Here is a 27,266-nt window from a genome sequence, read left to right on the forward strand (position 1 = left end):
GAGTCCTTTGTATTTATTGCCTACAACTCAATCTTGGCTCTCTCACGCGCTCTTTTTTCTCGCATTCTCTCTCTCTGTTGCCGGAAAGCGCTTCTTCTCTCTTCGCCTTTATGAATGAGCTGTGCGCACTGAACACAGCTCGCGGAGCGTAGAGAGCGTTCGCTAACAGAGCCCTGTTAGCCGGCTGTTGCAGGATGCCGGGCCGAGGATTCATGCAAATTGCATTAAAGTGAATCAGTTATGTGCCGTTATTCCGGCCTTTTTCCTGGAAATTGCATTTGCCTCGCCGCCACTTTGCCACTTTTGTGCCGCGTTGTCCTGACCGCATTTACTCGCCCGTTGGCATAATGCAAAACCATATCAGGTGTCGGTGCCCAAGCGGTGATTTTCGATTTCGATTCCCCTTTCACCGCACTCTATTGTGATGCACGGGAAACAGTGTATCCTTTCGAAACTTTCATTATATTCTCTACTATCAGAATTATAAGCAAAGTCAGAGAGATTTTAATTAAGACAATTAAATCTAAACATATATTGACTTAAGTATTAGAGTATAACTTGTGGTTATTTGTGGAAAGAAAAAAGCGTACAGTTTTATACCCTTGCGAAGGTTATTGCGATTTTAGTCAGAATAATTAGGATGAAAATACTGATGTCCTTTTGTCCGTTTCTACGCAAACCTATACAAAAAGAGCTATCTGAATAAAAGTTTACATATGATATGATATCATAGTACATACGTCTGTCATAAAAATATTTGGAAACTATGGATAAGATGTTTTCTAACTTATTTTAATCTGCTCAATGATTTTGGCATTTATAACTTTTAGTGTTTTCTGACATACAGAATTTTCTCACAAGTCTTTAAAAAATATAAATAAAACTTCAAAACTTTCTCCAATATTTAGAATATCAAATTTTGATTCAATTATGATAACTGTTGCCGAATTTCATTGATATGACTGCAAAGATAAAGAAACATTCGTCTGCCGAAGTTAACTTCCATTTATGTTTGAAAAAATTACATAAGAAAGGTGTAACTTACCAAAGTTATAATGGATAACTAAACATTTAACATAGGTAATTTTTTTAATTATATAGTATATTGTTTCAATTCCCATTTCTCGATTATAATTAAGAAAGAAATTATTATCTGTTATCGGACCTATCTTACATTACCTACATAAATCATTTCAATGAATAGTTCCAATTGCTTTTTGTGTTTTTTTGCAATGCAATAAATTATTTAATTCATTTTCCATATAATTAAGAAGAGACCGAGCGTTAAAATACGCCTGCTATGAGCAAGATCTATTGATCCTCTTTTGAAGTAAAAACCTATTGACAATAGATATGGGTGAACTTTTCTTCATTTCTATGGGAAATCCTTGAGTCGGACCAGGGGCCGTCTGTTAAAGTTCAGTCTTAAGTACCGGGCACAAAGTGTAAATATGTAAATGACACAAACACTCGCACACACCCACACATACACAGGACACAGGCTGTCAGCAGGACTCTGAGGCCGTTGAGTGACATGCGATGTTTGCTGTTGCCGCTGCCATTGCTGCTACTGTGAAGCTTGTTAGACATTACAATGCGTGTTTGTGTCAGGATAACTGTCAACAGTTGCCGTTGAATTCGTTCGTTCCCCGCCACGCCACGCGGCTTTTCCTTTTTATTTTTCACATTTGCTAATTTCTTTTGTACATTTTCGAGATGCTTAACAACGTCATGCATTACCATAAAATAACAAAGGCTCGTCCTGGAGCAGTCTGCCTCAAGGCTCGCAGCACGCAGCTCGAAGCTCGAAGCTCGAAGCCTGGATCTCGAAGCCCGGAGCACGTGCAACAGTTGGCGTTGGACAGAATGCTCCACATAAATCATGGACAAGTCCCCACGGAGCGCAATCGATTCATTTCTGGCCATGTGAGCAGCGCCAATTGACCCATCCTGCTGGCCGACGGGTATTTATATTTATGTGCATGCAAATTGGATCCCTCTGAGCGTGCAAATGTGCTGAAAATATTTATGTCGCCATGGCTAAATAATAATAATAAGCCCGGCTGACAGATGCTGCCGCTCCGATATGAATATAATGTTTGCCAAAGCAATTATCTTGTATCGCCGCAAATGTGCGAATTAAGCGAAATCCTAATAAGCGGAAAGCGAATATGAAAATATTTAACTACAAGGCAAATACTTAACTATTGATAGTTTTCATAGATTTATAGGCATTTAATTAAAAGCTGCGGCAGGCCAACGTAACCGAGATAAATAAATGGTCACGTGTCGACATGGGCTGTCGAATGAATGCATTAATTAATTAAAATAACACTTTCTGGCTAAACACTGCGCGAAAGAGGCTTTTATAAAATGTCAACGCTTGTCCCGAATAAATCTTGGCCAATTGTTTGGAAAATGTAATAAAACCGTCAACGGAACTTCCATTGTTTCGATTATGACTGCTCCGTGGGGCAGCAGCTCAGGCGAATCCCTTCATGGGGGCCTGGACGAAAACAAAACCTATCACAAAACTTACCCCATAAATATTAAAGCATATTGTTTCAAAATTTCCAGCTGGGGCAACCTTAGCGGGGCCATAAAAGTGATTCATTTAATTGGACATGTGCTCGTGCTAGGCGCGATCCCAAGGCAAGGCGGCCTAAGTTTATGCAAATTAAATTACAATTATAAATTCTAAGGACTGGCCCTACGCCTGAGCCTGAGCCTGAGATGGCCCAGGGCTAGTGGCCAGCTCCCTGACAGCCACCGCCGTCTCGGCCTAATCTCAGGGCAGCCCCGGGATGGAATTACACTTGCAAATGCCATATGCCAGATGTAAATATTTAAAATGCTAAGACACATCTGACACTCGAGTCTGCAGCTCTTTGACAGACGCTCTACTCGGTGGTATTGTTGAATAATCTGCCTTTCTGGCCCGCATCATCTGGCTGTTTATGTTGGGGATTCACTCGAAACGAAGGCTAAAAGCACTTGGCGCAAGCAGCTGCAAAGGCCCCACGAACTGAGAGCCTTAATCCACGACCTGATCCTGACATTATTTCAATCATAATTGAGAATTATTTTATATCAGACAGATGCGATACCCGATAACTCAAGCCTGACAGATGTGTTGTTATGTACATACATAGGTGAGTCGAGGAAAATGCATTTCATTATGTCAGCAGGACACCGCAGGATAAACACCGGAGGCTGGAGATTGATTTTGATGGCCATTAAATTAAATTGATAATGCAATCGAAGTGAATTGCATTTGCACACTTGCATTGCTTTTAAGCAATTAAACAGAAATGGCTCGGAGGCGAAGCGACATTTCTCTGAATTAAATTCGCTTTCCTCGGAGAGAACTGTCGCCGAGCACTTGGCACGATAAAAGCGCAAAAATTGGGTGTCGAAAATGTTTAAAAGTTTTTCCTTGTACCAAACAGAAGTTGGAAAAGTGAAGCCCTCCCCCCACCCTCACAGACACACTCTCAGACAGACAGACGGACGGACGGACGGACGGAAGTGTGTCTATATAGGTACACGCATAGTTCGCGCAACTAACAACAATATGGAAATCAGTTAACAGAGAAAAACCGGCCATGGAATGAACTCGAGACTTTGCCAACTTTGGCATTCTCACAACACTATTTTTATTTTTGCTCTCCGAGGAGGAGGAAGCAGCCCTGTGGCTTGGGGCCACTTCCTGTTTTCATAGCTACTCGCATTATCAGCGCCTTTTGTCTCTCGGCCAAAAACTTTGCCCATCGTCTGCCGGAGGCCTGATTAAAGCGACACTTTAATGCAAAATACTTTTACGTTTTCTGATTACGAGCCCAGAAAAACGAAATGCAATTGCGAACAATCTCTTTCTCGCCTGCACCTGTAATTATGGCGCGGCGAATGGAAGTGCGGCGAACGCCCATTGAAGTGTGGCGCAAAAGTATGAGGGATTGCTAAAAGCAATTTGAAAACAACAGAGTGAAAACGCTTCCAGCTTCCCGAACCCCTCCGCGGGCCTCGCGACCGAAAGAATTGCAGAAGTTGGCGTTGCCATGGCAATTATGAAGCTGCAAGGGGTTGCAGCGCCTCGAGTGGATGAGTGGGCCACCAAGACATCGCCCTGCAGCTCAAGGCTACACTCAGGGATTGTCATCCAGGGAGTTGCCACAGAATTACACTCTTCCTTAAAAAGAAATTTTTCATATACCATAAATAGACTCAAAAGAATTACCTAATACTAACTCCAAATAATACCTTATAAATAATTAAATAACCTATCAAAGATTTGGAACATTAATAGGTCGACTCCTTTACTATTAACAAACGACTTGATCTAGATCAACTGGTCCATCGTAATATCGAGATTCGGTAACTATTTTTGATATATTTATAACAGCTTGTAATAATTATCCGTTTTATCAACAGCAAAATCATAATTGAATAACTATTTTTATTAAGTTACAAGCAGGATAAGGAAGAGTGGGCTCCGTTTCACTTAAAGATGTCCGATAAAACGATATATATCGATAAAACTGATCTTTCCTACTTCCCTCTTGCTTTAGTTGCGATAAGAGTTACCGTTCTCCATAGACCGCTTACTTTTTATTTAGATAGTTATTTTGCGCTTTCTCTCTAAAGCTGTCTATTCAATGCGTTATTAATTGGGGCTTGTCATATATTCCGATATTCTTCAGCCGACTCACAAGAGAAACAGGAAACTAGTTTTGGCATGACAGACAGTTAATCTGGTCTGGTCTGATTTGTTATAATTTTTCATAGGTAAGTCAGTATTCTAAATGATATGTTACACCCCATTAGCGGAAATACAAATATATTAAAATGAATATATTACCTAAGACTTACTGTTGATATATTCACTGGAACACTGGTAATAAGTAATAAATTAACTCATAAATACCAAGTTGCAAATAAATAATGTGACAATTTCTTCTCCTCAGTGTACATTGGAGTTGTTGTGTAGATGAAATTGGGTGGAGTGTTGGGGTTCTATCTCAGTGGCATACTTAACAAAGACTATGGATAGCTCCAGAACTAAAGTTAAAGTGCATGGTGAGTGCTCCTCGGCACCTGCGGCTGGGACAACTTGGCAGCCAGCTAGGCACCTATAGCCGCCATGATCCTTTTAGTTGTTGCAACTTGCTTAAGCCGGACTCGGCCGCAGGCTCGGGCCGCAACAAGGGGCATGCGATAAAACATGTATTTGCCGCAATTAAAAGGTGAGCAGTGGAAAGAGACACTCAAAAAAATGGCCAGCAAACCCTCTTCACATATTCATGGAGGACACTGCCCCGGGCGGGTAAACATGACCTTTGCAATTACCTTAGGCAAACACACACACAGGGATTAGAGTTTGTTTCGGAACTGTTGACTTTGAATTAACAAAAATTAACAAAAGCAAGCAAAACAATAAAAAAGTCCGGACAAACAATGGAGTTTTTACCTCTGAATAAATGAGAGCTTTATGGCAAGGACTAAATATTGAAAGCGGATTCGGCAGGATGGTTCAGTGTGTTGATCGAGGGGCATTTCTAGTTTTTATTGCCGGACGGGTTTTGGGTTCCCTTTTATTGGGCGCCATAAAGCGAGTCCCTACTGCTGACACGCATGTTCATGTCTAGCCGCACTTTTATGGCGCATAAATCTGTGCGAACGTCGCCGAATTCTTTTGCCGAAAATAGATATCCCACAGGACCCACTCCCCGCACAGCTTCCTTTTTCGATCCCCCTGAGCCTGCTAATTTCGTCAACAAATCTGCTAAGCCAGCTTATGGTTACACACACAATACAAACACACTCGCACGCACTTTCGGCCGAGTCCTGCAGGATTCACGTATCCCAGGGATACAGACCTTGGCTGCTTTGATTTTTATTGTGCCAGAAATTGAAACGTAAATCTTTGCGGAATTGTCGGAGTCGGAATTGATTTTTTATGGCTTGATGTTGCCTTTATGAGCGATTTAATCATGGACATGAGGATGTCCGGATTAGGGATAAACGCATAGCGAGAGCCACTTCAGCCGAGACCCATTGTTTGCACAAATAAAAAAAGAAAACAAATAACAAATGCTGGCATCCAGCAGTTTGTTTATGTTTTCGCGGGCACAGCGTGCACAATTTGTTTTAATTGTGAGCAAAACAACTCCATAATCACATTACAGCTCCGGGGGGCGCGGCGCTGGTCCGATAAACAACGGGATGATTCAATTAAGCCGAGGGCGGAATGCAGCTGGAATGCGTGCCCAACTTTTGACAGGCGAAGGACTTAAAAAAAGCGCGGGAAAGCAGCGGAAAGTGGAAAACGGAAAACAGAAGCACCGAAAGTCCGCATCACGTACAGCAGCAGCAGCAGCAGCATCGGCATCATATGCCAACTTCGATAAATTGCAGAGATGTACATAAATACAGCGCAACGGCAGGAATCTCGGCGCGGAATTGTGTCAACAGCAATCGCAGTCCCCAATCCCGCGAAAGAGTAATTCCCTGGGCACACACATATAGTTGAAAAGTCTTAAATTTAAATACATATACTCCGCTCACAGTCCCGTCATAATGATGCGGCAACCGACTGAGAGCCAGTCTGCAATAGCTCTGATCCTGATTAAGGACCACAGGACTGTTGCCCACACATACAACTATGCATACGAATATTTATACGTATGTATGTATGTATGTGCTCTGCTTAAAGCCCTCGATGCCTGGCAACGGCTGCCGCAAAAGGATTCATTTCGTTTCGTTTACTCCTGCTGCCGGCCACCTTCAATATTACGCATACGCCGGGTTGGCCGGCTGGGCCGGTTGCAAAGTGTCAACCACTTGCAACTTTTGACGTTGCTCGCATGTATATATTTTTGTTGGTTTTCAATTAAAAAGTTTGCCTTATCCTCCCTTTGTTGCAGCTCTCTCCAACTGGCCAGATCCCCATCCCATTGTCTCGCCCTGACAGGCTGCTGCATGCAACACACATTTCGGCCAAATGGAAATCGCAGACAATTGCCATTGACGTGGGCAAACCATTTAGGTAAATAATTGCTTTGCCAGCTTAGGCCGGCATTGTCGGCAACAGGAGCACAACAACCGCTAGCAATTTCGCACTACACCTACATAACATAGCTGCCACCGGACTTCATAAGTGGGTTTTTTGCATAAAATCATGCATAAAATATATGTGCTGAAACACTGAAAATCACATGCAAACTAAGCAAAGTCCTGTATTAAAGTCGATTAATGCATATAAAAATATACAAACCTGAAATCTCGCTTTTGTGCAATCAATTATTCAAAAGAAAGCAACTTTGCTTTACAAAATATTTAGGAATTGCAAACGAATAAGTTGAAAGTACATCCTGATTTTATGTTCTTTAAAGAAAGTTTACTTTGCCACAGAAATATATAAAATATACCAGCCGGAAAACCTCCCTTAAATATATATGCATATATATTTTTGTGGAAACTCCTTATACACATGCACTTGCAATAAGGGAAAAACTCTTTCAATCAAGTCCTGCCCTGGTTCTCTGGCAAGTCGCTCGTAAATTTTGCTGACAAAACTCCGTTTCAGGCACGTTTTATTATCCTTGCGCACTTCTAAGCGTAATTGATTGATTGATGGATGGATGCATGGCTGGACCAATCGCACACACACACACACATACACACGCGAGCACAACCAACTTTGGCAGTGGCCGATATTAAAGCAAAGTTTTGCTGCCAAAAGTCCGGACAACTTAGCACATTTAATCTTTAATTAAGGGCAACAGAGACGAAACATTATCTGACCCTGATTCCGGGGCAGGACACCCCCGTACCGTCCCCAAAAGCCTGTGCCGGCTTAAATGATGCGTTAAGATGACTCCGAGGAGGGATCACGAAAGTGGCTTGCGGCTTTCAGGGCTCCTGTGGCACGGTCGCCGCAAAAGGACTTTACGGCCAAATACTCGGACAGGGCCGAGACGGGGTGCGCAGGACTAAAATGGCAAATGGCAAAGTAAACTTCTCCGCCACGTAATTCGCAAAGGCATTGCAAATGAATTAAATTACCAAAGAGTGCGAAATAATGGCCGGCAGGCCAAAGAGTTGCGTTGCCAGCAACTATGCAAATGGACACTTGACCGGCCAAGAAGAAGAAGCCGGAATGGAGATGGTCGGAGGAGCCATGTCTCGGGCCCAGAAGGATGTCACAGACTTTTAGCCAAGGCGAAATCCTATTAAAATTCAATTGCCTGTAAATAAAATGACGGCGTGACGAACTCGAACACCCCATCGTGGATTGTTTGTCACTTAATTAAGGTTAATGCGCACGTCCGACTGGCAGCAAGGATTAACTTTGGATCTGTAAACAAGTCCCACGCGTAATTAAATTTCCAATGCGAGGCCGTCCGGCAGCTGCTGCCGCATTCGAGATCCCAGACTCAAGATGCCATGACCTCCGCCCCCCAAAGCCCCTACGAAGGATGTAGTTTTGGGCAACAGGACATCGGGCAAATGGCAAATGGCAAATGGCTTGTGCCGACTGTGCGACAAGTTTATTTCATTATGGCCACAAAGCAAAACACTTCCTCCAGGCACTTCCTCCAGCTGAGCGAACATGACGCCGCAGAGTGGAATCAAATTGAAAGTTATCAAAATGTCTGCACAACGGTTAGTCAAATAGTTATTGTCCCGGCACTTTGGCCGCCCCTTGCCCCCTAATGCAATAAATTTAATTACGCCAACCAGTCACACAAGTGTCTCTAACTAACCGTTAGGAGCACTCCGGAACACACCGCACCGCCCCAGCCGTATCCGCCAGATTTGCATTGCAAACAAAAGTTTGTCATGCCGCTCAATGTATGCGCATATCTAATGCGGAGCTGGCTGCGGTCCTGACTCCGGCTCCGCTGTACCGCGCTTAAACTGTTTGCGGAAGCCAGTGGGGGCCAGTGTCACAATCCGTAACCCCCAAATCATATTTGCACTGAATTCGGCGTCAACCTTGCCCCGCAGCCCATCTCCGCCAGTCGCCTTAAAAGCTGTTTTCGAGCGCTAACAGAGATTAACTTGCCATTGCATGCACATATTTGTGCATTTGCTTATGGCATTTAATGGTGGTTAAGCTTTATGAACTACTCAACAAATGTTTGAACCACAATTAAGCAAATGGAATTTGAAAACAAAAGTATAAAGTATATGCACGGACTGTTTAAAATAAGTTTGTTTGGCAATATGCCTATTGATCTTTCAGTCACATTTTCGTTTTCAGTTACTATGATTTAAAGCCATTCTGACGCATACTGTACTTCCTTATACAACTTTTAAAACGGCTTAGATAAAAAAAACAACAAGCTAACTTGCAAATCCTTAAAAAAACAATCTGATATAATTCAGAACTGCTTAATAAGGTTGCATTCGTTTTAGGCACTGTGATGTTACGAACGCAAGGACATTCAGATCGTTTGATTTGTGCCTCTGTTATGTTATATAAAGAGCTTAAAACTTACAACTTATGTTAAACTTAGCCTTTCTAGAAGAGCAGCATTTCTTGGCATGTGTGAGTGCATGTGAGACGAGCTGGAAAACGTGCAGACAGACGCTTGTAGAAGTAGCGACTGCAGTCCAGGAGGCAGTGAGTCAAAGATCGTCAGAGCGGCAGTCGGAGATCCGGCCGGTCACGGTGAACTAATTTGCAAAGGCTGATCTGTGGAAGGCGTTGGGAGCAGCGTTAGGCAGAGGCGAGCGGAGCAAGTCAGGAGCGTGAGGCGGAGACTGGAAGAGCTGAGGCGAGGTGACGAAATCTGGAGCAGGCTGGAGCAGACGGAGCAAGCGGGCTGGAGCAGGCGGAACAAGCGGGCAAGCAGCGACGGTTACAATCTGGAGGGCACGAAGCCTCCATCAGTGGGCAAGCAAATCCTTGTGGCGAGGCAGTTGGCCAGGAGATCTGGGTAAGCAAGCAGTTTGGAGCAGGCGGATCTTCCTAGAAGAACTGAGGCGAGGTGACGAAATCTGGAGAGCAGATCTACATATATAGTAAATTGCTCAGTGAAGCCGCAAAGTCATTCATTCGTAGTCAGGTTAATATTCGCAACTGGGATTCTCTTAAGGCAGCATTGCGTGAGGAATTTGCCATCAAAATATCGTCTGCTGAGGTGCATCGTAAGCTAGGTCAACGGGTGCAAAAGAAAGGAGAAACATTACGAGAATATTTGTATGCTTTAATGGAAATTGCGAAGCCAGTCAAATTAGATGAAGAGAGTTTGATTGAGTACTTTGTGAAGGGAGTGCCGGATGCAAAGGCAAATAAGATAATGTTGTACCAGGCTAAAACGATAAAAGATCTAAAGGAGCAGATGGAAGTCTACAAGAAAGTTCGAGGCACGTACAAGGTATCGTACAAGAATGAAGAGCGTGCAACGGAGACAGAAGGATCAAAAAGTTTGGATTCGAAACCGAGTTTTGTACGTAAATGCTTTAAGTGCGGGGATTCGTCCCACTTAAAGAAAGATTGCAAGAAAAGGGACAAATACAATTGTTTTCGTTGCGGACAGCCAGGTCATCGTGCTGCACAGTGCACGGTCGAGGTGAAACAGGAGAGTAACACCAATGCCGTTCACTTCGAGAGTGAAGCCTCGAAACCAAAGAGCGAGTTTACTGTTTCCGGACTTGAACTAAAAGTTGTCAAGCATTCCGTCATCCAATTCAAAGGACTTGTCGACACAGGTGCAGATTTATGTTTACTGCGCAGGAATATCTTCCTTAAGCTGGGCAGCAAACTTCTTACTGGGAAAGAGAAATGCTTGACAGGAATAGGCGAGAGTCAGGTGTTGACGTTTGGAAGTATAATTCTGCCAGTCGAAATAGACAACATACAAATGAATGTAGAATTCCACGTAGTACCGGAGGAAGACATGGGCTTCGAAGCTATATTGGGCAGAACTATTTTGGAGCAAGTGGACATGAAAGTTACCAAAGAAGGCACTGAGTTTCTGCGTCGGATCGAATCGAGAAATATTGACGAGGAGCAGAGCAAAATGGATATAGAGTTTCTGCAGGAGTTTAGGGGCATGTGCGCAGAACAGGTGGCAGTTTCAGATCAGGTTGATTTGTCCCATTTAAATCAATTTCAGAAGGTCGAAGTCAAGAGAGTTATTGAAGAATATGTACCCGAACGAAACGTAAATGCACCGGTACATATGAAAATAATTCTAAAGGACGAAATACCAGTTTTTCAGCATTCACGTCGTTTGCCAGTCTGTGATCAGAAAACAGTTGATGACCAAGTTAAGGAGTGGCTTGCTGAAAAAATTATCCAACCGAGTACTTCTGAATATGCATCGCCAGTAGTTTTGGTATCGAAGAAGAACGGAAAGAAACGTCTGTGTTGTGACTATCGAAAGTTGAATGAAAAGATTATTCGAGACAATTTTCCGATGGCTCACATGGAGAATGACGTTCTTTTCAAAGACCCAAATCGCGAACTAGTTGTTGTACCTTCGTCGATGGAAAATGAAATAATCCAAAAAGCGCACAATCAAGGACATTTCTCAGCCAGAAAGACACAAGAACTTATCGAAAAGTCGTATTATATTCCCAAGTTAAAAGAAAAGACAGAGCGAAACGTCGAGAGTTGCATCAGATGCATAATTGTAAACGCCAAAGCGGGTAAAAAGGAAGGGTTTCTTACTTCAATTGACAAAGGTGACCGACCCTTCATAACATACCACATTGATCACGTCGGACCAATGGAGACAACGACCAAACGCTACAATCATATTCTGGTCGTAGTAGATGGCTTTTCGAAGTACGTTTGGCTCTACCCAACTCGTAGCGCGGGTGTGGATGAAGTCGTAAGCAGTCTGGAGAAGCAAGCTGTACATTTTGGAAATCCTTGCCGCATAGTGACGGACAGAGGCACCGCTTTTACATCTCAAGCGTTCAAGGAGTATTGCGAGTCGAACAATATACAGCATTTGCTCATAGCGACAGGTGTACCGCGCGGAAATGGCCAAGTCGAAAGGATTCACAAGATCGTCGTACCAATGCTTGCAAAGTTGAGTTATGAAAGTCCTTTTGCATGGTATAAGCACGTTGGAAGAGTTCAGCAGATTATAAACAGCACCGAGCCAAGAAGTACCAGGATCACGCCTTTTAAGCTTTTGACAGGAGTTGAAATGCGATTGACCGACTGCAGCGAGCTGAAAGATTTGATGCAGGAGTTTGCAGTAAAAGAGTTGGATGAAGAAAGAGAGAAATATCGCCAAACAGCCAGAGAAAGTATCAAACAGTTGCAGGAAGAGAATAAGAAAGCGTTTGATTTGAAACGGAAACAGGAAAGAGTTTATAAAGTCAATGACCTAGTAGCGATTAAGAGGACCCAGTACGGAGTAGGGTTAAAGCTTAAGGGAAAGTTCTTAGGGCCATACAAAATAGTTGCTGTCAAAGATCATGGGCGATATGAAGTTGAGCGTATAGGGGACACAGAGGGTCCGTTCAAAACATCAACCGTTTCTGAATTCATGAAGCCATGGCCAGGTCCATTCGGGGCGAATGAAACATTTATTTTTTTATATTTGTTTATAAGAATAATTTGGATATCGCATCATTTTCTGACTTCCCTACAGACTTTAATATTACAGGAATGTCAATGGTATAAGTAAAAGTCAACAAATTTATAGTTGATACATACGAGAGCAGCAGGACATCCACATAGTGGAAGTGTGTAATGCGTGTTCGTAATGCGTCTACTATATATTGAAATTCATCTTACAATTTTTCAATTCTGAAACGATATAAATAAAGTCGATCTAGCCATGTCCGTTTGTCCGTTTCTACGCAAACTAGTCTCTCAGTTTTGAAGCTATCGGAATGAAACTTTGCAGTTAGTCTTCTATATACTCTCACTCGTATATATGTCGGAACGGGCCAGATCAGAGGACTATATCATATAGATGCCATAGGAATGATCGGAAAATTTTTACAAAAAAATTATAACATTTTCAGTTTTCAACAGATTTTCATCAAATTTGAGATATAGCCGTTTCATATTATTCTACAATTTTGTTTAAAATTTTACGAAACTCGAACTACCATATAATACAGCTGCCATAGAAACGATCAAGAAATTAATAAAATTAAAAATTATAACTTCTTCAGTTAAAACAGATTTTCATCAAATATGAGATATAGCCATTTTCTTTTAATCTACAAATTTGTGTAAAGTTATATGAAAATCGGACTACTATATCATATAGCTGCCATAGGAACGATCAAGAAATGAATACAATTAAAAATTGTAACGTTTTCAGTTTTCAGCAGATTTTCATTAAATTTGAAATATAGCCATTTTATATCAGTCCTAATTTTTGTATTAAATTTTATGAAAATCGGAAGACTATATCATATAGGTGCCATTTAAACGATCGTTTGATGTAGAGGGAAAATGCAAATCTGTGAATGTAAAACTGCAAATATAATATGTATAGGTGAATGAAATGAAAGCAGGTATTACTTCATTGTTTTTGAACACAAATATATATAATTTATATTGCATGGATTCCTAGTCATAAAAGTTCTATCTTCAAGGGTATATAAACTTCGGCGTGCCGAAGTTAGCTTCCTGTCTTGTTTTTATTATAATTCTTCAAGAAATGTTTTAATTTTTTTGTTAATATAAAAGATTTTCCCCAGAATATAAGACATTTTTTATGATTTTGATTGCGAAATCATTGCCTTTACTTGCCTCGTTAGCAGTTTATCTTTGATATATATAACTAGCTCCTTTTGGGACCCGAAGAACTATAACTCATAATAATTATTAATGGATCGCGATTTCTTAATGATAATTTATAAGTATCAATCGAACTTAATAGCTGTTTCAAATACGAACAGAAAAAGTATCTTATCTGTTGCTTACTAATTTCCTAACCGTTCCTTTAACTGTTTATTTGATCCCAACTAGTAACCAATTTTCCGTGGTGTAATACACACTAACACACCCACGTAAAATAAAGCATCTTTTTGCACTTTATCGAGAAAAAACTAGACGAAAAAAGTGTCCTTATCAAGGCAGGCCCAAAACTTTCCTCAAAGTTATTCCGCAACCCAGGGGCAGAAGTGTGATATGAGTGTTGCTTTATTGTCCTGGCTGGATTGCAACTCCCTTTATGGACAGCACACTCCAGCTGCTGGCTGATCCCGCCGCCATTAATGCCAGCAAATTGTTCCCCGACACGCCAGCGAATTCAATACAAAATAGAAGAAAAAAAGAAAAGTTCCTGCCAACTTAAACACTCCGCTCAGCTCAGCTCTGCTCAGTTCAGTTCAGTACAGCTCATTCCAGAGAAGTTAGTTCGGGCGCCTTTATTTTTTACAACCGTTGTTGGAGGAAACTTTTCTCATTAGTCACTATTTTTAGCTGCAGTTTAATTGTTACACACTCGCAGGACGAAACTTTCCCTGCCGCAGCGAGAGTGCTCAAAGTTGTTGCCATTTTTTATGCCCTTGCGCGAGGAGTTCATCAGGCGCTGGTGGTTACTGGCTGCCTGGCATTTGCCCAAGATTTGTGTAAACAAATTAAACCTGCTGCATGCCGTTGGGCCATTTATTTTTCTAACCATCGAGAGCAGGTGCGAAATGAATATGGTGAATTTGCGCCTAACAAAATTAAAAGTTTTTAGGCCCACTGGCAATTAAAGTTAATGTCTGTGTGTGTGTGTTAGCAGGGGCATCCCCTGTAATTACACAAAACGCGTGAGCAATGCCTGTAATTTAGACTCAAACGAGGGAGCACAGAGCATTGACATGTCAGAGTCCTGTATTTCTTCCTGGCAGGGTTTGGCATTTTCTGTCTAATGGCAAACCGGAGCAGCGCGGTGGCTTTTCTATTTGGGGAAATTTCATGCATTCGCAGGCGCTACCTTTGGCGGAATGATACCATTCACATCGCTGCCAGACCATCTCTTGTTTCGACGAAAAAGCGAGCTTTAATTAAGTGCATGCCTTGTGTTGGCGCTCGAATATGAAATCCTTTGACTTGCCGCCCCGGATCCCCTCCCGCGTGCAACAAATTAAATGACAATTTACATTAGTCGTTGTGGGAACTGCACATCCCTGCGCAGTCAGTCAGCCGGCAGTTCCAAAGGTATTTTCATATTAAATTACCCAAGCATGGGAAATGCCTTTAGTATTAATTTATCGGTTGAAAACGTTTGCCAAATCAGGTTAACAACAACGACGAAAATGTAACTTGTGCTGGGTTGCTCGTGAGTGAACAAAAAACTGAGGAAATTAACATGTTCATTCCTAATGATTCTTCATTGCTTGTTTAATTTCGCCTTGTTTGCACATTCTTGCTCACTTGTCCCATTTTGCTCATTTTTGTTTAGTTCTGGCTGATCTTTCTCATTTCTGCTCATTTGTTTCCCTTTGTAGCTTTTTTGTTGTTAAGTTCCTGCTTGTTTCATAAAAATTTTTGTATCGGTTTCAATGTCATATTATTTATTTTCGAGCAATCAAAAGTCAACAAGTGAAGAACGGAAAAATATACAGTGAACCACTAAACCAAAACTAAGCAATGAACAATGAGAAGTGGACAAATAGCTTTAAAAAGGCAAATGAACAAGTTTAACCAAATGAACAGGATATACCGCTAGTCGTTGAAAGGTGTTATGTTTTTAAACAGTAAACAATTGAGCAAGTGAGCCTTGAACAGAAAACATTTAAGAAACTTGATAATGAACACTGAACCTTGGCAATAAAATTAAAAGTATTTTTTTAATAACAGCAACTGAACAAGTTCATGCAAGTGAACATTATCTGAAATGATGATTAAAGCTCAATTCCGGGATTTGCACTTAAAGGAAGTACCTAGTAGCTCCCCGGCGACAACTGCCACTGACAACAGCAGATTTTGATCTTTTTACATTCCCTGTTTAATCTTTATGCTGCCGTAAAAAGACGACTAATTACTGGCAGCCCAGGAAAGGGAAGGGTTAATTACGTGCCATGGCTTTGACAGTTATTTTTTGCATCCCTTTTAAGTCAGAAACGTTTTCATTATTCCGTGCAACACATTTATTGTAAAAAAATAGGATGAAGCCTTAAAGAACAAACTATAGCAATTAAGTAAGTTTACAAGATATAACAATAGAAGTACAGTTTTAATTAACAACTATTTTTGGGTTCACTTTTAGAAATATATATATTGTACGTACACGAGTACAGATAACTTGGATTGGATTGGTCTGAAAGCGGGTTGAGATATTTTTTGGTCTCATTAGATTCGAAAATGTAGTAATTCAATGAGTTTCTTCAGTTTTATTTCATAGTTTCAGAGTTGGTTCAGGTTGATTCCGTTTCAGTTGGTTAAACATTTAAACTTAGTAATAAAGACCTATTAATAAGAAGATGAAAAACGTCATTTGACATGGCAATATACAGACCTATGCCATGGGCTTTATACATCCTGTTATTATAAGGTCTTAGGTAATAACTTACACACTATAGCAGCAAGCTTACGGCTCAGACAAACTATATATATGACTATTTAGTTCAAAACGCTTTTTTAAATGGCAAACACGATAAAGTTAGCGTAGTTAGTAGAGGCGACTTAAAGGAACTACGAAAGATTTCCGAGGGTAAACTTTATCGGAATAAATAATATAGGACATTAGGTGGACAGTGGACACAAGGCCCTTAGTATACTATGTACAAGGTAACCTAAAGTGACTACAAGCACTTCAATTCTACGATATGGTACAAACACTTAACTGCTACGTATAGCCTTACTTTTTACACAGTTCGCCTGCGCTCATTCGATCTACTTCTCGCAGTAATATGCATATTGTTGAGTTTCCTTCTTAAGGCACAGACATTATGTACACCTTACAGTGCTTAGGTCACACGAGAGGGATTGTTTAAGGGCTGATCTATGAGGCTGGCGGTTTTCCATGGACTCTAAACCGATATAGACATGTGTAGGTGGGCTGACCGTGGTTGGTTTCGATGCGTAGCTCGACTATCTCGTATGGCCGTTTGATGTCCAGATTCTGAAGGGCAAAGTACTGCAACGAGGCGCCATTATCCTCGAACTCATACTCGCCAAACAGCACGGGGTCCTGGTCTTTCTCCTGTTCCAATCCCTGAGAACAATATCCGATTAATCAATTTTCAATCTTTATAATTCATAATAAAAACTTACCCAAACGGTAAAATTGCGAGGAGCCGAGTCTATTCTTCCCGTGGGCGAAAGACTTTTGGGTATGTGTTCCAGAGTGAATCCAGTGACATAAACCAGTGAATTAAGCTTTAGCACTGCAGAGATCAAAATTATATTAATTAGCATAGGTTCAAGTACTCAACTGTCAGCACACTTGCCTAGGAAGCCTGGGAATCCCTGGAAGGCCCAGCACTCGCCTGGCTGCACATTGGGTGAAATGGCCACCCGAGGAGTGTTGGTGGGATACCAAAGGGGTATGCCGAAAACCGATATCTGAGCCGACTTCGTCTGGTAACTCTCCGTACAACGAGTGGAGAGTATCTGTCCACCGGCCGACTCCAGGGCAAAATCCACCAGGCCCGTCTTGTCCGCATCGTAAATGGCCAGAACGGTCTTGACAATCTGACGCACCTCTTCCTCGCGTATGTGACCCTTCAGCTCCTTGGTGCTCTCGTTGTGCTTGGCCTCCACCACCAGCAGCATTTCCTGCTTGAGTCTCTGACTGATGTCGTTCATCAGCAGTATGCTGGATCGCTCGATCTCGTCGCGAATGTTATTGTTGGTCCGCTTGTTGAGCTCCAGCAGCTGCTGCTCTAGGTAGTCCTTGGCCACGAACATGCTGCGCACCCAGTTCTGTAGATCGATGTCGTCCAGTTGGCTCGCGGCACCGCCAGCGGTAGACTGTTGTTTGAAGCCCAGAATCTCGACCAAGGAGAGCTTGACCTGCTTATTGAGAAGAGCGAACTGCGAATCGTTCAAAGACGCCAACTTAGTTTCAATTTCAGCCAGCAGCCCGCTAAAGCGCTGATCCTGGGCCAGTTCGTGTTGGTGTATTCGCTCCATTAAATCCTCCTGACCAAGCTTTAAATTGCTTATAGACTGGTGCAGATCCGCGTTTTCTGCTTGCTTTTCGGACAGAGCCAGCTTTATAAAGGCGATCTCCTTGTTCAGATGCTCTAGCTGTATTTCGACAGGATGAATACCAGAGCTCTTCTTCGCCTCAAGCTGCTGCTCCCGAAGATTAATCCGAGCATCTACAAAATCTGCTAGTTCTGGAGATCCCAAAATTCTTTCCAGGAGCGCCTCAATGTCAATTTTGTCCAGCTGCAGCGTGTAGTGAGACTCGTGCAGGCTAACTTCGGCCTTTATCAATTTGGTTATCTCCTCCAGATTGTCTAACGATAGCTTGGTCTCACCAGCATTCAACACTCCTGACTGCTTCAGCTCTAGCCGCAGTTTTCCGGCCAAATCAGACAGATTCTGTTCGCTGAGCTTCGATTGCTGGGCAAATTCCTGCAGGTTTTCCTGTATTAGCTGAACGACGATTTTAACTTGTTGCGGTGAAAGTTGCTGATTTTTTTCTGCTGATTGCTGCTGCTGCACCTTCAGATCCACCAACTGCTGGACATAGCTATTGACATGGTTCAAAATGTTTTCATATTCCTCCGCAGTCAAAGCCTTCTGAATATCCTTCTCAATGCTGGCCATGTTGAGCTTGATGGTTTCGGCCTCGACCTGCTGATGTTCTTCTACGGCAAGACGCTCCTTTAGCCAAGCACTCCAGGTGGCTCCAGAGGGCAGACGTGTCTGCAGAGTGCCCAAAAGGGTCAAAGGCAGCGACACTAGGGACTCGAAGCCCTGCCTTTGATTTTCCTGCAACAGAGACCAGCCTGGCCAGAGAAAAGCGAAACAAAGCACTATTAGTTGGCAATCCTTCTACATTTTCTGTTTCAGTTCCCCACAAATGAAAATATCAAGTGAACCGAGGTAAGGGGAACCTTGTTTTTGGGGCAATTCCAACACACACAAATGCAGAAGGATGGATAGAGTTCGATTCTGGCCAACTAATATTGCTTGTTTTGCATTCTACTTACCATTTAGCGAACTTCCAACAAAAATGGCAAATAAAACCAACTATTCTTGTTACGTGACATGGGTTGTAAGAAATCGTTTGAAGTTTATTTTTTTTTTACAGACAAAGCCAAACAGTGAACAAATTACAAAGTTAAACGTTGTTTGACAACAATTAAGATTTTCGTAGGGCGTTCATCCAACTGGATGGATGATGGCCCTAATTTTTTATACGCAAAAAGTCTGCAAATTGAACAGCGGCGAGCTCTATCCTTCTTCCATCAGCCAGTGATGTTGCATTTTGTTGTTGGGAATTGTATGGGGTTAGTATGAGGGGATAAATGTGGTGTGTGCCTACGCCTAAGGAATAATGTATCGACGAAACTATACAATAGATGCAGCGGACGGACGAAACGCGGACCAAATGCTTCAATTTGTACTCAAAATTGTTCATAAAGAAAACCGAGAGCGGCTCTCTCAACAAGATCCTATCAATTGAAGAACTGCTGCAGCAGTTCGTAAACAAAACGGTAGAATCCCCATTCCAAATACTCCCTAAATACGCTCATAGTAAACCTGATCGTCGGCCTGAAAAATCTGACGCCCCTTGTTGACCACGTTCTGACCAATGGTCTTCAGATACAACAAATAGTCATCGGCCCAGTCCCGCACGCGCACTGCCTGCTCGGCAGCCTGCGAGCGCAGGGACTCGTACTGGGCCTGGTTTAGGTAATCGCCTACATTGATCTGGGGCAATTCAGGTAGGGTGAACGTGTATTCGGTAAAGGATTTGGGTGGGAAAGTTTCATTGGGATGTAGGTAATAGAACAGACCTGCAAAGGCGAAGTTTATTAGGCATTGCTAGAAGCTGGCAGCTGGCGTCAGTAAATTTAAATATGCGTGTTATCACGTGGCCAAAATCCACTTTTTATAGAGGTTGGCGAGGTCAACGGCCAGCCGAGTGTATAAATAAATCCAACAGAGGTGAACCGCATACATGTCATTGGTAGCTAACCCGATCCAAGGTCAGCAGGGCGCACGCTCACACATATTTAACTTTACATCGCTTTTCATGCCAAATACTCACCGGTCAACAACAGCAAGGGAAGCAGGATCAGCAGAAATATGAGGAATCTCTTCTTTGACTTGTTCTCCGCGTCCGAAGACCGCAGCAGCCATGTGTCCAGACTCAGCACAGACCCAATGAAAAGGTACACATAACGCAGCAGATTCGAGAATCCGGCTGCCACAGCTTGTCCAACCTTCCCGAAAAATCCGAGCTGCTGGCTCTGCTGACGCCGGGCATAATAGTTGTGATATGCATTTGTCTCTGTGGCAGAGATGTTGGTCACACGGGTCCACACTGTGGTGACGGTGCTCACGACGAGCTGGATGAGACGGATCAGCCACCAACTCTGCTTTTGCTGCCCGAAAGTGGCGTCCAGTTCGTCGGCGGAGTCGTAGTTGGCCTGCTGTGTGTACTTTGCCTGATATCGACGGCGGATGAACTCCTCCTGTTCGGGGTTCTGCTGGACCATGTAATTGACCCGTTCATCATGGTTGCCCAGGCTGCGCCGGGACATGTTGGGCATGGCCACAATTCCTGGGGCCAGGTGACGGCGGTGGGGTGACAGCTCGGAGTAGGTGTAGTCCGTCTTGGGGGTTTTGCTGCAAGATATAAAACGATTAGCCCAAGCTCTGAGAATTCTAGTGTTACTGTACTTACTTCCAGTACTCGCCGGCATCCCTGTACTCAATGTAGGCCAGGTAGTCGCTGATATTCCCGGAACTAATGTTGCCGTTAGACTGGCTGAGCTTCTCCTGGGCGGAGTTCAGCGTATTCTGTGTGGTCTCCAGCTGGCTCCTGTTTCGCGGCGTAGATGTGGCGCGCCCGAGCGCTTTGTGAGGATCGACGTGACCGTGGTGGTGGTGGTCGAGGTCTGCTGCTTGCGCTTGGCCTCCGGTGTCATGTCGTCGCTCGAGTAGTCCGAGGTTAACTGGGCGAAGGCCTTGCTCCGAGTATTCTTCCTAGTGCTGCTCGACTCCACGAAATGCTCCTCCACTATCGTTCTGCAAAGTTGGGATGTAGATAGCAGTTCGGTGAGATTTAACGGAAATGTTTGAATGTGAGTAAGTCCCTGATAACGTGCTCGCAGAAACTGGTCTAACTGCGCTAGTACAGCGTATCAAAACAAAAATACAAAAATATGCTCATAAAGCCAAATGGCCTTCGACGCTATTGGCTGCTAGCCCGACGCCCCAACATGCTCATTTTCGTGGCCAAAACGTGAAAACCGAATAGCTGACGGCCGAATGTCGTCATCAAGCAAAATGAATGGGTACGGACTCTCGCTTGAATTGCGCGCCAAAAGCGAACGAAGCTCGCCGAGTCGCCGCACCCTGTATGTGGATTTGCCTTCGTTTTCGTTTCGCTATTTCGAAATGTAGATTCACTGCGAGCGTGAATAACAAGGAGGTGACGTCATGGCAGCAACATACACCGTTCAAACAGACACAGACGGCGATGGGGTTATTGCTTTGGTTGTGACGCGACCGACCCTCACGCGACGGCTCAAATGAGCAATGTAAATGGAACTGCCCCTTCCCCCTCTCCTTATATGGAGAGATATATTTGGATATGTTTCCCAGGTACTCACTGCACATTGGGCGCCGCCGAGGACTTCTTCTTGACGTGGTGGTGCACATGGCCCTCCTCGCCGGCGTGTTCACAGTTCTCATGATCGCAGCTCGAGCGGAGGAACGGCGTCTTCGATCGCGACCGGCGACGCGTCTCTATCTGGTAGGTTTCTTCACTCATTCTGTCTTGCTTCTCCTCTCGTCTTCCCGTAGCCCACAAAAGGTTGGGTTGCTCGGTGGTGGCTGCAAGAGAAGAAAAATAATTAACACAGCCAGATACAAAATTCGAGTAAACATATGGAGATCGGGGCGTGGATTGTTTACAATTGGGCAGCTGGAACAGTCTTATGTGCCCTAAACGGATTCCCAAAACAAAGGGCAATGTCGAAACGATTGACACACTTGTGGGTAATCTTTGCTTTAATGCTCGAGTGAGCCCACCGAGGAGGGAGTGGATCGAGCATAACGCCGCATTATGCAACGCGATGTGTGTAGAAGTGAAATGAGCGCAGTGCCCGGTTTTAATTAGAATGCAATGGGGAGGCAGCAGCCTGCAGGCAGGCCAGAAAGACGCTTCTAAAAATAGGCGCAGGCGTATTCGGCTCGCGAATTGCTTGCCAGTGACCGTGGCGTGGAGTGCTACGATTTGTTAATTCCTCGGGTGGGAAACTCTGAAAACGACGCGAGGGGTGGGAAGGCGACGCACAGGGTGCTTCTGCGACCACGCCAAACACAAACATCAAACGATAATCAATATATATGTACACAAACTGCCCAAAATGGGTTCGCAACACGGGCGCAAGCACTAGGTATTTCGGTGAAATGAAAACCCAAACAAGTTTTCCGAAGCTGCGTCACAGACGTCGGCGTCAGCGCCGGCAGCGACTAGCTTAGCTGTAAAAAATGAAGCACGCACACATACACACACAAACACAACAACCTCGATTAAGCAATGGAAACCGCTTTGGACGGTTTGCACATTAATTATTCACATACTTTGTACTTATTCAGGACCCGCCGCACTTGCAGAATTCTTTCTGCTTAGTTTAGCACAGTGTGTGGCTTGGTAGCAGGCGCCGCGGCGGTTTTAAAAATAGCCTCCACTGGCGCGGCGAGAATCACGTCTTACCGAAATGAAAATACCAAAATAGTGATACCAGAGGCAACTAGCATAAAAATAACGAAGCTGAAAACTTCGGTGCATCGAGCATCGATAGTTTTTTAGCAATGTATTACGATGTTTTTTTTTTAAGTCGATATTAAGCGATGCATCGATTTTTGGCAAAACATCGGTCGCTTAATTTCAACATGATTTAATTATATATTAATTATATTATTTAATTTTATATTCTTTTATTATTTCATTTTTGGTGAAAAATTAGGAAATAATAAAATTTTAGGAACGATCTGGCAGCCCTATATACACATATAAAATACTCTTAATACCGCTCTTAACTGATCCGGCTACACCGCCACGACAAAAACAAATCGTTCCAGCAATTGCAACCAAAAACTAAAAAATGATTGAAATAACGTGCAACGATCGCCTGGGCAAGAAGGTAAATAACTTTAGTGCATATAGTAACTGGTTAAAAAGCTTTTGTATTTGGCAGGTGCGCGTCAAGTGTAACCCAGACGACACAATTGGAGACCTTAAGAAACTCATTGCGGCACAAACGGGCACCAAACACGAGAAGATAGTCCTGAAAAAGTGGTACACGATCTACAAGGACCCCATTCGTCTATCCGACTGTACGCCTAAGTGCAACCCACCAGAAACTTAATAACTACATATTCATTCTTACAGATGAAATTCACGACGGGATGAATCTGGAACTGTACTACCAGTGAATATCCGCGGGCAATGCATTAATCATAGTGATTGTCTTTTTTTATAGCTATTATATGGTAAATTAAAGAATTTTGCAGAAGTACTGTGAGTCTTGTAGAAAACGTGCAAAAACCACATCTTTGTTTAGTACATACAAATTTACATATGTACATATATTTCATATGTTTTTAGAATAAGTTAAGGGTTTGACAGATATATCCGATAGACTTCAGCAAATCTAACGATGTGGGCGATTTTATAAATGCATCCCCTGCGGACGCCTCTGCTTGTTTTGGTATTATTTTTCACCATCAATGGCAGCGTTGCCAGATCCCCCAAAGGCGTCCGGGAAAATAAAAACAAAAGATTGCAGGCCACAGACTCGAGGACGCAGTAAAAATGTCGATGATTCCCTTCTTTCCCACGCTTAAAGTCTCCGTTGCGAATCGCTACTGGCTGGACATGGCTCCGGCTTCCGTTAGCGAGGAAGCCCAGACCCGGCGCTATGAGGATGAACGCAGCAACTGGGTGAGTGTTTTCAGTCCTTGATTTCCATTTCCTTGCTTTATTTTTCCGATCTCTGCAGCGGGAGTCGCTTAAAACAGCTGGCACAGATCTCCAGCCCCTAGGCAAGATGCTCACAATTCCAGGAATAGAGACTGACGACGAGGACGGTGAGTGGAAGAAACTCCACCAGAAGTTAAACCTACTAAAAAATTTTCTCGTGCAGCTAACGACGACAGCGAGGACACGGATAGCCACGACGAGGAGGACGAAGAGACAAACGACCGCGTTATTCCAGTCACCCAGGACTTCTACTCCGCTGACGACATCCAGATGAATGACGAGACCTCGCCCACAGCCCCCTGAATCGGATGCAAGAGGCACCGGCTGGTGGATACACAATTAGTTATTTATTCTCGCGTCACACATCGATCCCTTTACAAACTGTAATAACAAGTGTCGTTTACTTTAGGCTTAAATAAACTAAAACATAGTAAGCAAGGTTCCTGGAGTTCTAGCACTGGAGCTGTTGTTCCTTTCTACAGGTTTGCGGACGCGTGGCAACTGCTAAAGGAAAAAAGGGGAAAGCACGAACTGGAAAGTAGAGCGGGAAACATCTCTACTTGTGCAGTGCCGCTGTCTCCAACTTGGGAGCCGGCTTTGAGGCCAGGCCCGAGAGCAGCTTCTTGATCTCGGCAATAGCGCGACCGGGATTCAAGCCCTTGGGGCACGTGCGCGTGCAGTTCATGATGGTGTGGCACCGATAGACGCTGAATGGGTCCTTTAACTTGCCCAGACGCTCAGCGGCGTTCTCGTCGCGAGAGTCGATGATCCAGCGATAGGCCTGCATAAGCACGGCGGGGCCCAGGTACTTCTCGGCGTTCCACCAGTACGAGGGGCACGAGGTGGAGCAGCAGGCGCACAGGATGCACTCGTACAGGCCGTCCAGCTTGGAACGGTCCTCAACGGACTGCAAATACTGAGCCTTGCCCTTCTGCTCACTGGCCTCGTTCCTGAAAGGGTAGGCGGATAACGGATTAACAGGCGTTAGCCAAACGCTAGGGACAAGGACTCACTTGCGCTGCAGCCAGGGCTGAATGTTGCGATACTGCTCGTAAAAGTTGTTCATGTCCGGCACCAGATCGCGCACCACGTACATGTGCGGCAGCGGGTACACCTTGAGCGACTTGGAGGTGTTGGTGTCGATCTTGCTGATGCAGGCCAGGGTGTTGGTGCCGCCGATGTTCATGGCGCAGGAGCCACAGATGCCTTCGCGACACGAGCGACGGAAGGTGAGCGTGGGGTCAAGTTCGTTCTTGATCTTGATGAGGGCATCCAGCACCATGGGTCCGCACTCGCGGAGATCCACTTCGTAGGTCTGCATGTAGGGCTTCTCGCCGGCGTTGTCCGGGTTCCAGCGGTAGATCTCAAACTTCTTCACCTGTGGCTCCTTGGCCTCCTTGGGCTGCGCCTGCTGCTCCAGCTGTGCGGTGCCATTGCTGATAGCTCGCAACTGAAGGGGAGATGGGGAGAATGTTGTTCAACCAGTGAATGCAGTCACGGCAATACAATTTTCACCGACGCCCAATGAAAAATAGTTTACATAACACCGAACGTCGTTGGCAATTTCCCTAATTGCGACTTGTTCCCCGGAGTGTTCATAGATGGCACGTCTCTCCCGTACCCCGTTTTCCACCTTATATAATTGGACTGGCCAAAAAGCCGCACAACACACGCCCCCACCCCGAACATTCTGGCCATAACCCGTGGATCGTCTTGTCCTCCGCTCACCTGGTGACGTGCCGCCACGGAGCCGACGCGGCTCAGAAGTTGCCTAGCTTCGTTGACCAACATTTTTTACGACTCGGCTGCAATTGAAACGGCACTGCGTTTGCAATTATCGATTTGTTAAGAACAATTTCCGTTTATTTGGCGTACAAAATTTTTGTACAAACTGGGGGCGCAGTGTGACCGTCGCTGTACTAATGTTAAAAAATAAAAACGTACTAAAATTGACCACACGAATTAACCGTGGAAGTCTTCTTTGGGCATTATATAAAGTTTATCATTTATTCATAACATTTGTTATCATAAACTGTTGTTGTAAGGCTAATAATGAAATAGTTCAAAGCAAAACATTTTAGCGAAGCTTTTCTTTTAGTAGGACCATAAACCAGCATGAATGACAAAAGCCTAAAATTGTGTATTTGGTTGGGTTTGAAACCAGAATAATTTCAGATAGGATATTTTTAAATTCCTATAAATTAATAACATATTTTTGTAAATCTTTATCTGAATACGCTACCTGACTCTTATACAATTGATATACAGCTATCTATTTTTTTGGGTTTGGAAACAGAATAATTTCCGGTAGGATATTTTTAATTTCCTATAAATTAATAACACATTTTTGAATATGTTTAGATGAATACGCTATTAAAAATAAGGCAATAATATATATGCAGTCTTCTCATTTTTTGAAAATATTTAAAATATATACCTGGCACAAACAGTTGTCTATTTTAAAATTGTTTTAATGAAAAAATTAAACCAACGAATTTATGGGTTAATAATTATTAAATTCTCCAATTAATAATCTCTTTAATTAATTTATTAACAATAAGAGCCGCTTAGAACGTTGAAGTAGAGTCCAAGTTCTGGTATCCATGATTCTATAGTGACTGGTTTAAAAGCAGCAATATAATATGACTACTTAGTCTCTTAGTTAAAAGTGGGCTGAAGACTGTGTATGTTGTATGTATGGAAATATGTTTTTATGGTTATTTTTGTCTAGGATAAAAAAAATCATATCACGATGAAGTCTAATAGATACTTTTTTTTTAAGATTTATGCTTTTATATTAATAGGTATTTCCATGTTGGCTTTTACAAAGCTCTAAACAAAAAATAATAATTTATACTATTCAGTAATAAGATCTTGCAGATCGACTACTTAGGATTCGAAAATTCTTCCACAGTAATTCTTCCTTCAGTAAGTATTTATTACTATAGTCTAAGTTGCAAAGTTTTTTGTGTTTTAGTTCTGCACTTTCTAATCTTAGAATACATTCACTGGAAATAATAGCTCCCAAGCCAAAAGAATAAGAAAATTGTTTTATAGATTAACCGCCTCTTGGGTTTCAATCATTTTTCGATACAACTCTGATAAATATATTTCTATGTATACATAGCTTATTAGGTTGACAACTTTAATTGTAGTTTTAAAGTA

At 43.1% G+C, this 27,266-nt stretch overlaps 4 protein-coding genes across 4 annotated transcripts; 2 read left to right on the top strand and 2 right to left on the bottom strand.

Moving 5' to 3' along the window:
* Nucleotides 1-16,053: 16,053 nt before the first annotated feature.
* On the bottom strand, nucleotides 16,054-22,881 carry koi (Sad1 and UNC84 domain-containing protein klaroid). The gene is given in 8 exon segments (XM_020959994.2): nucleotides 16,054-17,138; nucleotides 17,198-17,310; nucleotides 17,374-18,885; nucleotides 20,154-20,734; nucleotides 20,793-20,955; nucleotides 20,958-21,136; nucleotides 21,724-21,946; nucleotides 22,700-22,881. Coding segments are annotated over 7 exon segments (2,922 nt in total). The 5' UTR covers nucleotides 21,885-21,946; nucleotides 22,700-22,881; the 3' UTR covers nucleotides 16,054-16,925.
* Nucleotides 22,882-23,085: 204 nt separating this feature from the next.
* Nucleotides 23,086-23,666, top strand: ubl (Ubiquitin-like protein 5). The gene is made up of 3 exons (XM_020960000.2): nucleotides 23,086-23,262; nucleotides 23,317-23,455; nucleotides 23,511-23,666. Exons 1-3 carry the CDS (start codon nucleotides 23,224-23,226, stop codon nucleotides 23,552-23,554), a joined length of 222 nt encoding a protein of 73 aa, XP_020815659.1. The 5' UTR covers nucleotides 23,086-23,223; the 3' UTR covers nucleotides 23,555-23,666.
* A 208-nt stretch (nucleotides 23,667-23,874) lies between these two features.
* On the top strand, nucleotides 23,875-24,539 carry LOC110189775 (uncharacterized). The gene is made up of 3 exons (XM_020959999.2): nucleotides 23,875-24,062; nucleotides 24,121-24,208; nucleotides 24,265-24,539. Exons 1-3 carry the CDS (start codon nucleotides 23,934-23,936, stop codon nucleotides 24,402-24,404), a joined length of 357 nt encoding a protein of 118 aa, XP_020815658.1. The 5' UTR covers nucleotides 23,875-23,933; the 3' UTR covers nucleotides 24,405-24,539.
* Nucleotides 24,427-25,950, bottom strand: SdhB (Succinate dehydrogenase, subunit B (iron-sulfur)). Its single transcript, XM_020959997.2, has 3 exons — nucleotides 25,830-25,950; nucleotides 25,115-25,551; nucleotides 24,427-25,051 (listed from the first exon to the last, which is right to left on the bottom strand). Exons 1-3 carry the CDS (start codon nucleotides 25,890-25,892, stop codon nucleotides 24,658-24,660), a joined length of 894 nt encoding a protein of 297 aa, XP_020815656.1. The 5' UTR covers nucleotides 25,893-25,950; the 3' UTR covers nucleotides 24,427-24,657.
* Nucleotides 25,951-27,266: the final 1,316 nt, after the last annotated feature.

The sequence above is a fragment of the Drosophila serrata genome, unplaced genomic scaffold (genome assembly GCF_035046125.1).
Source record: "Drosophila serrata isolate PLE 108 unplaced genomic scaffold, ASM3504612v1 contig_349, whole genome shotgun sequence".
NCBI lineage: Eukaryota > Metazoa > Arthropoda > Insecta > Diptera > Drosophilidae > Drosophila > Drosophila serrata.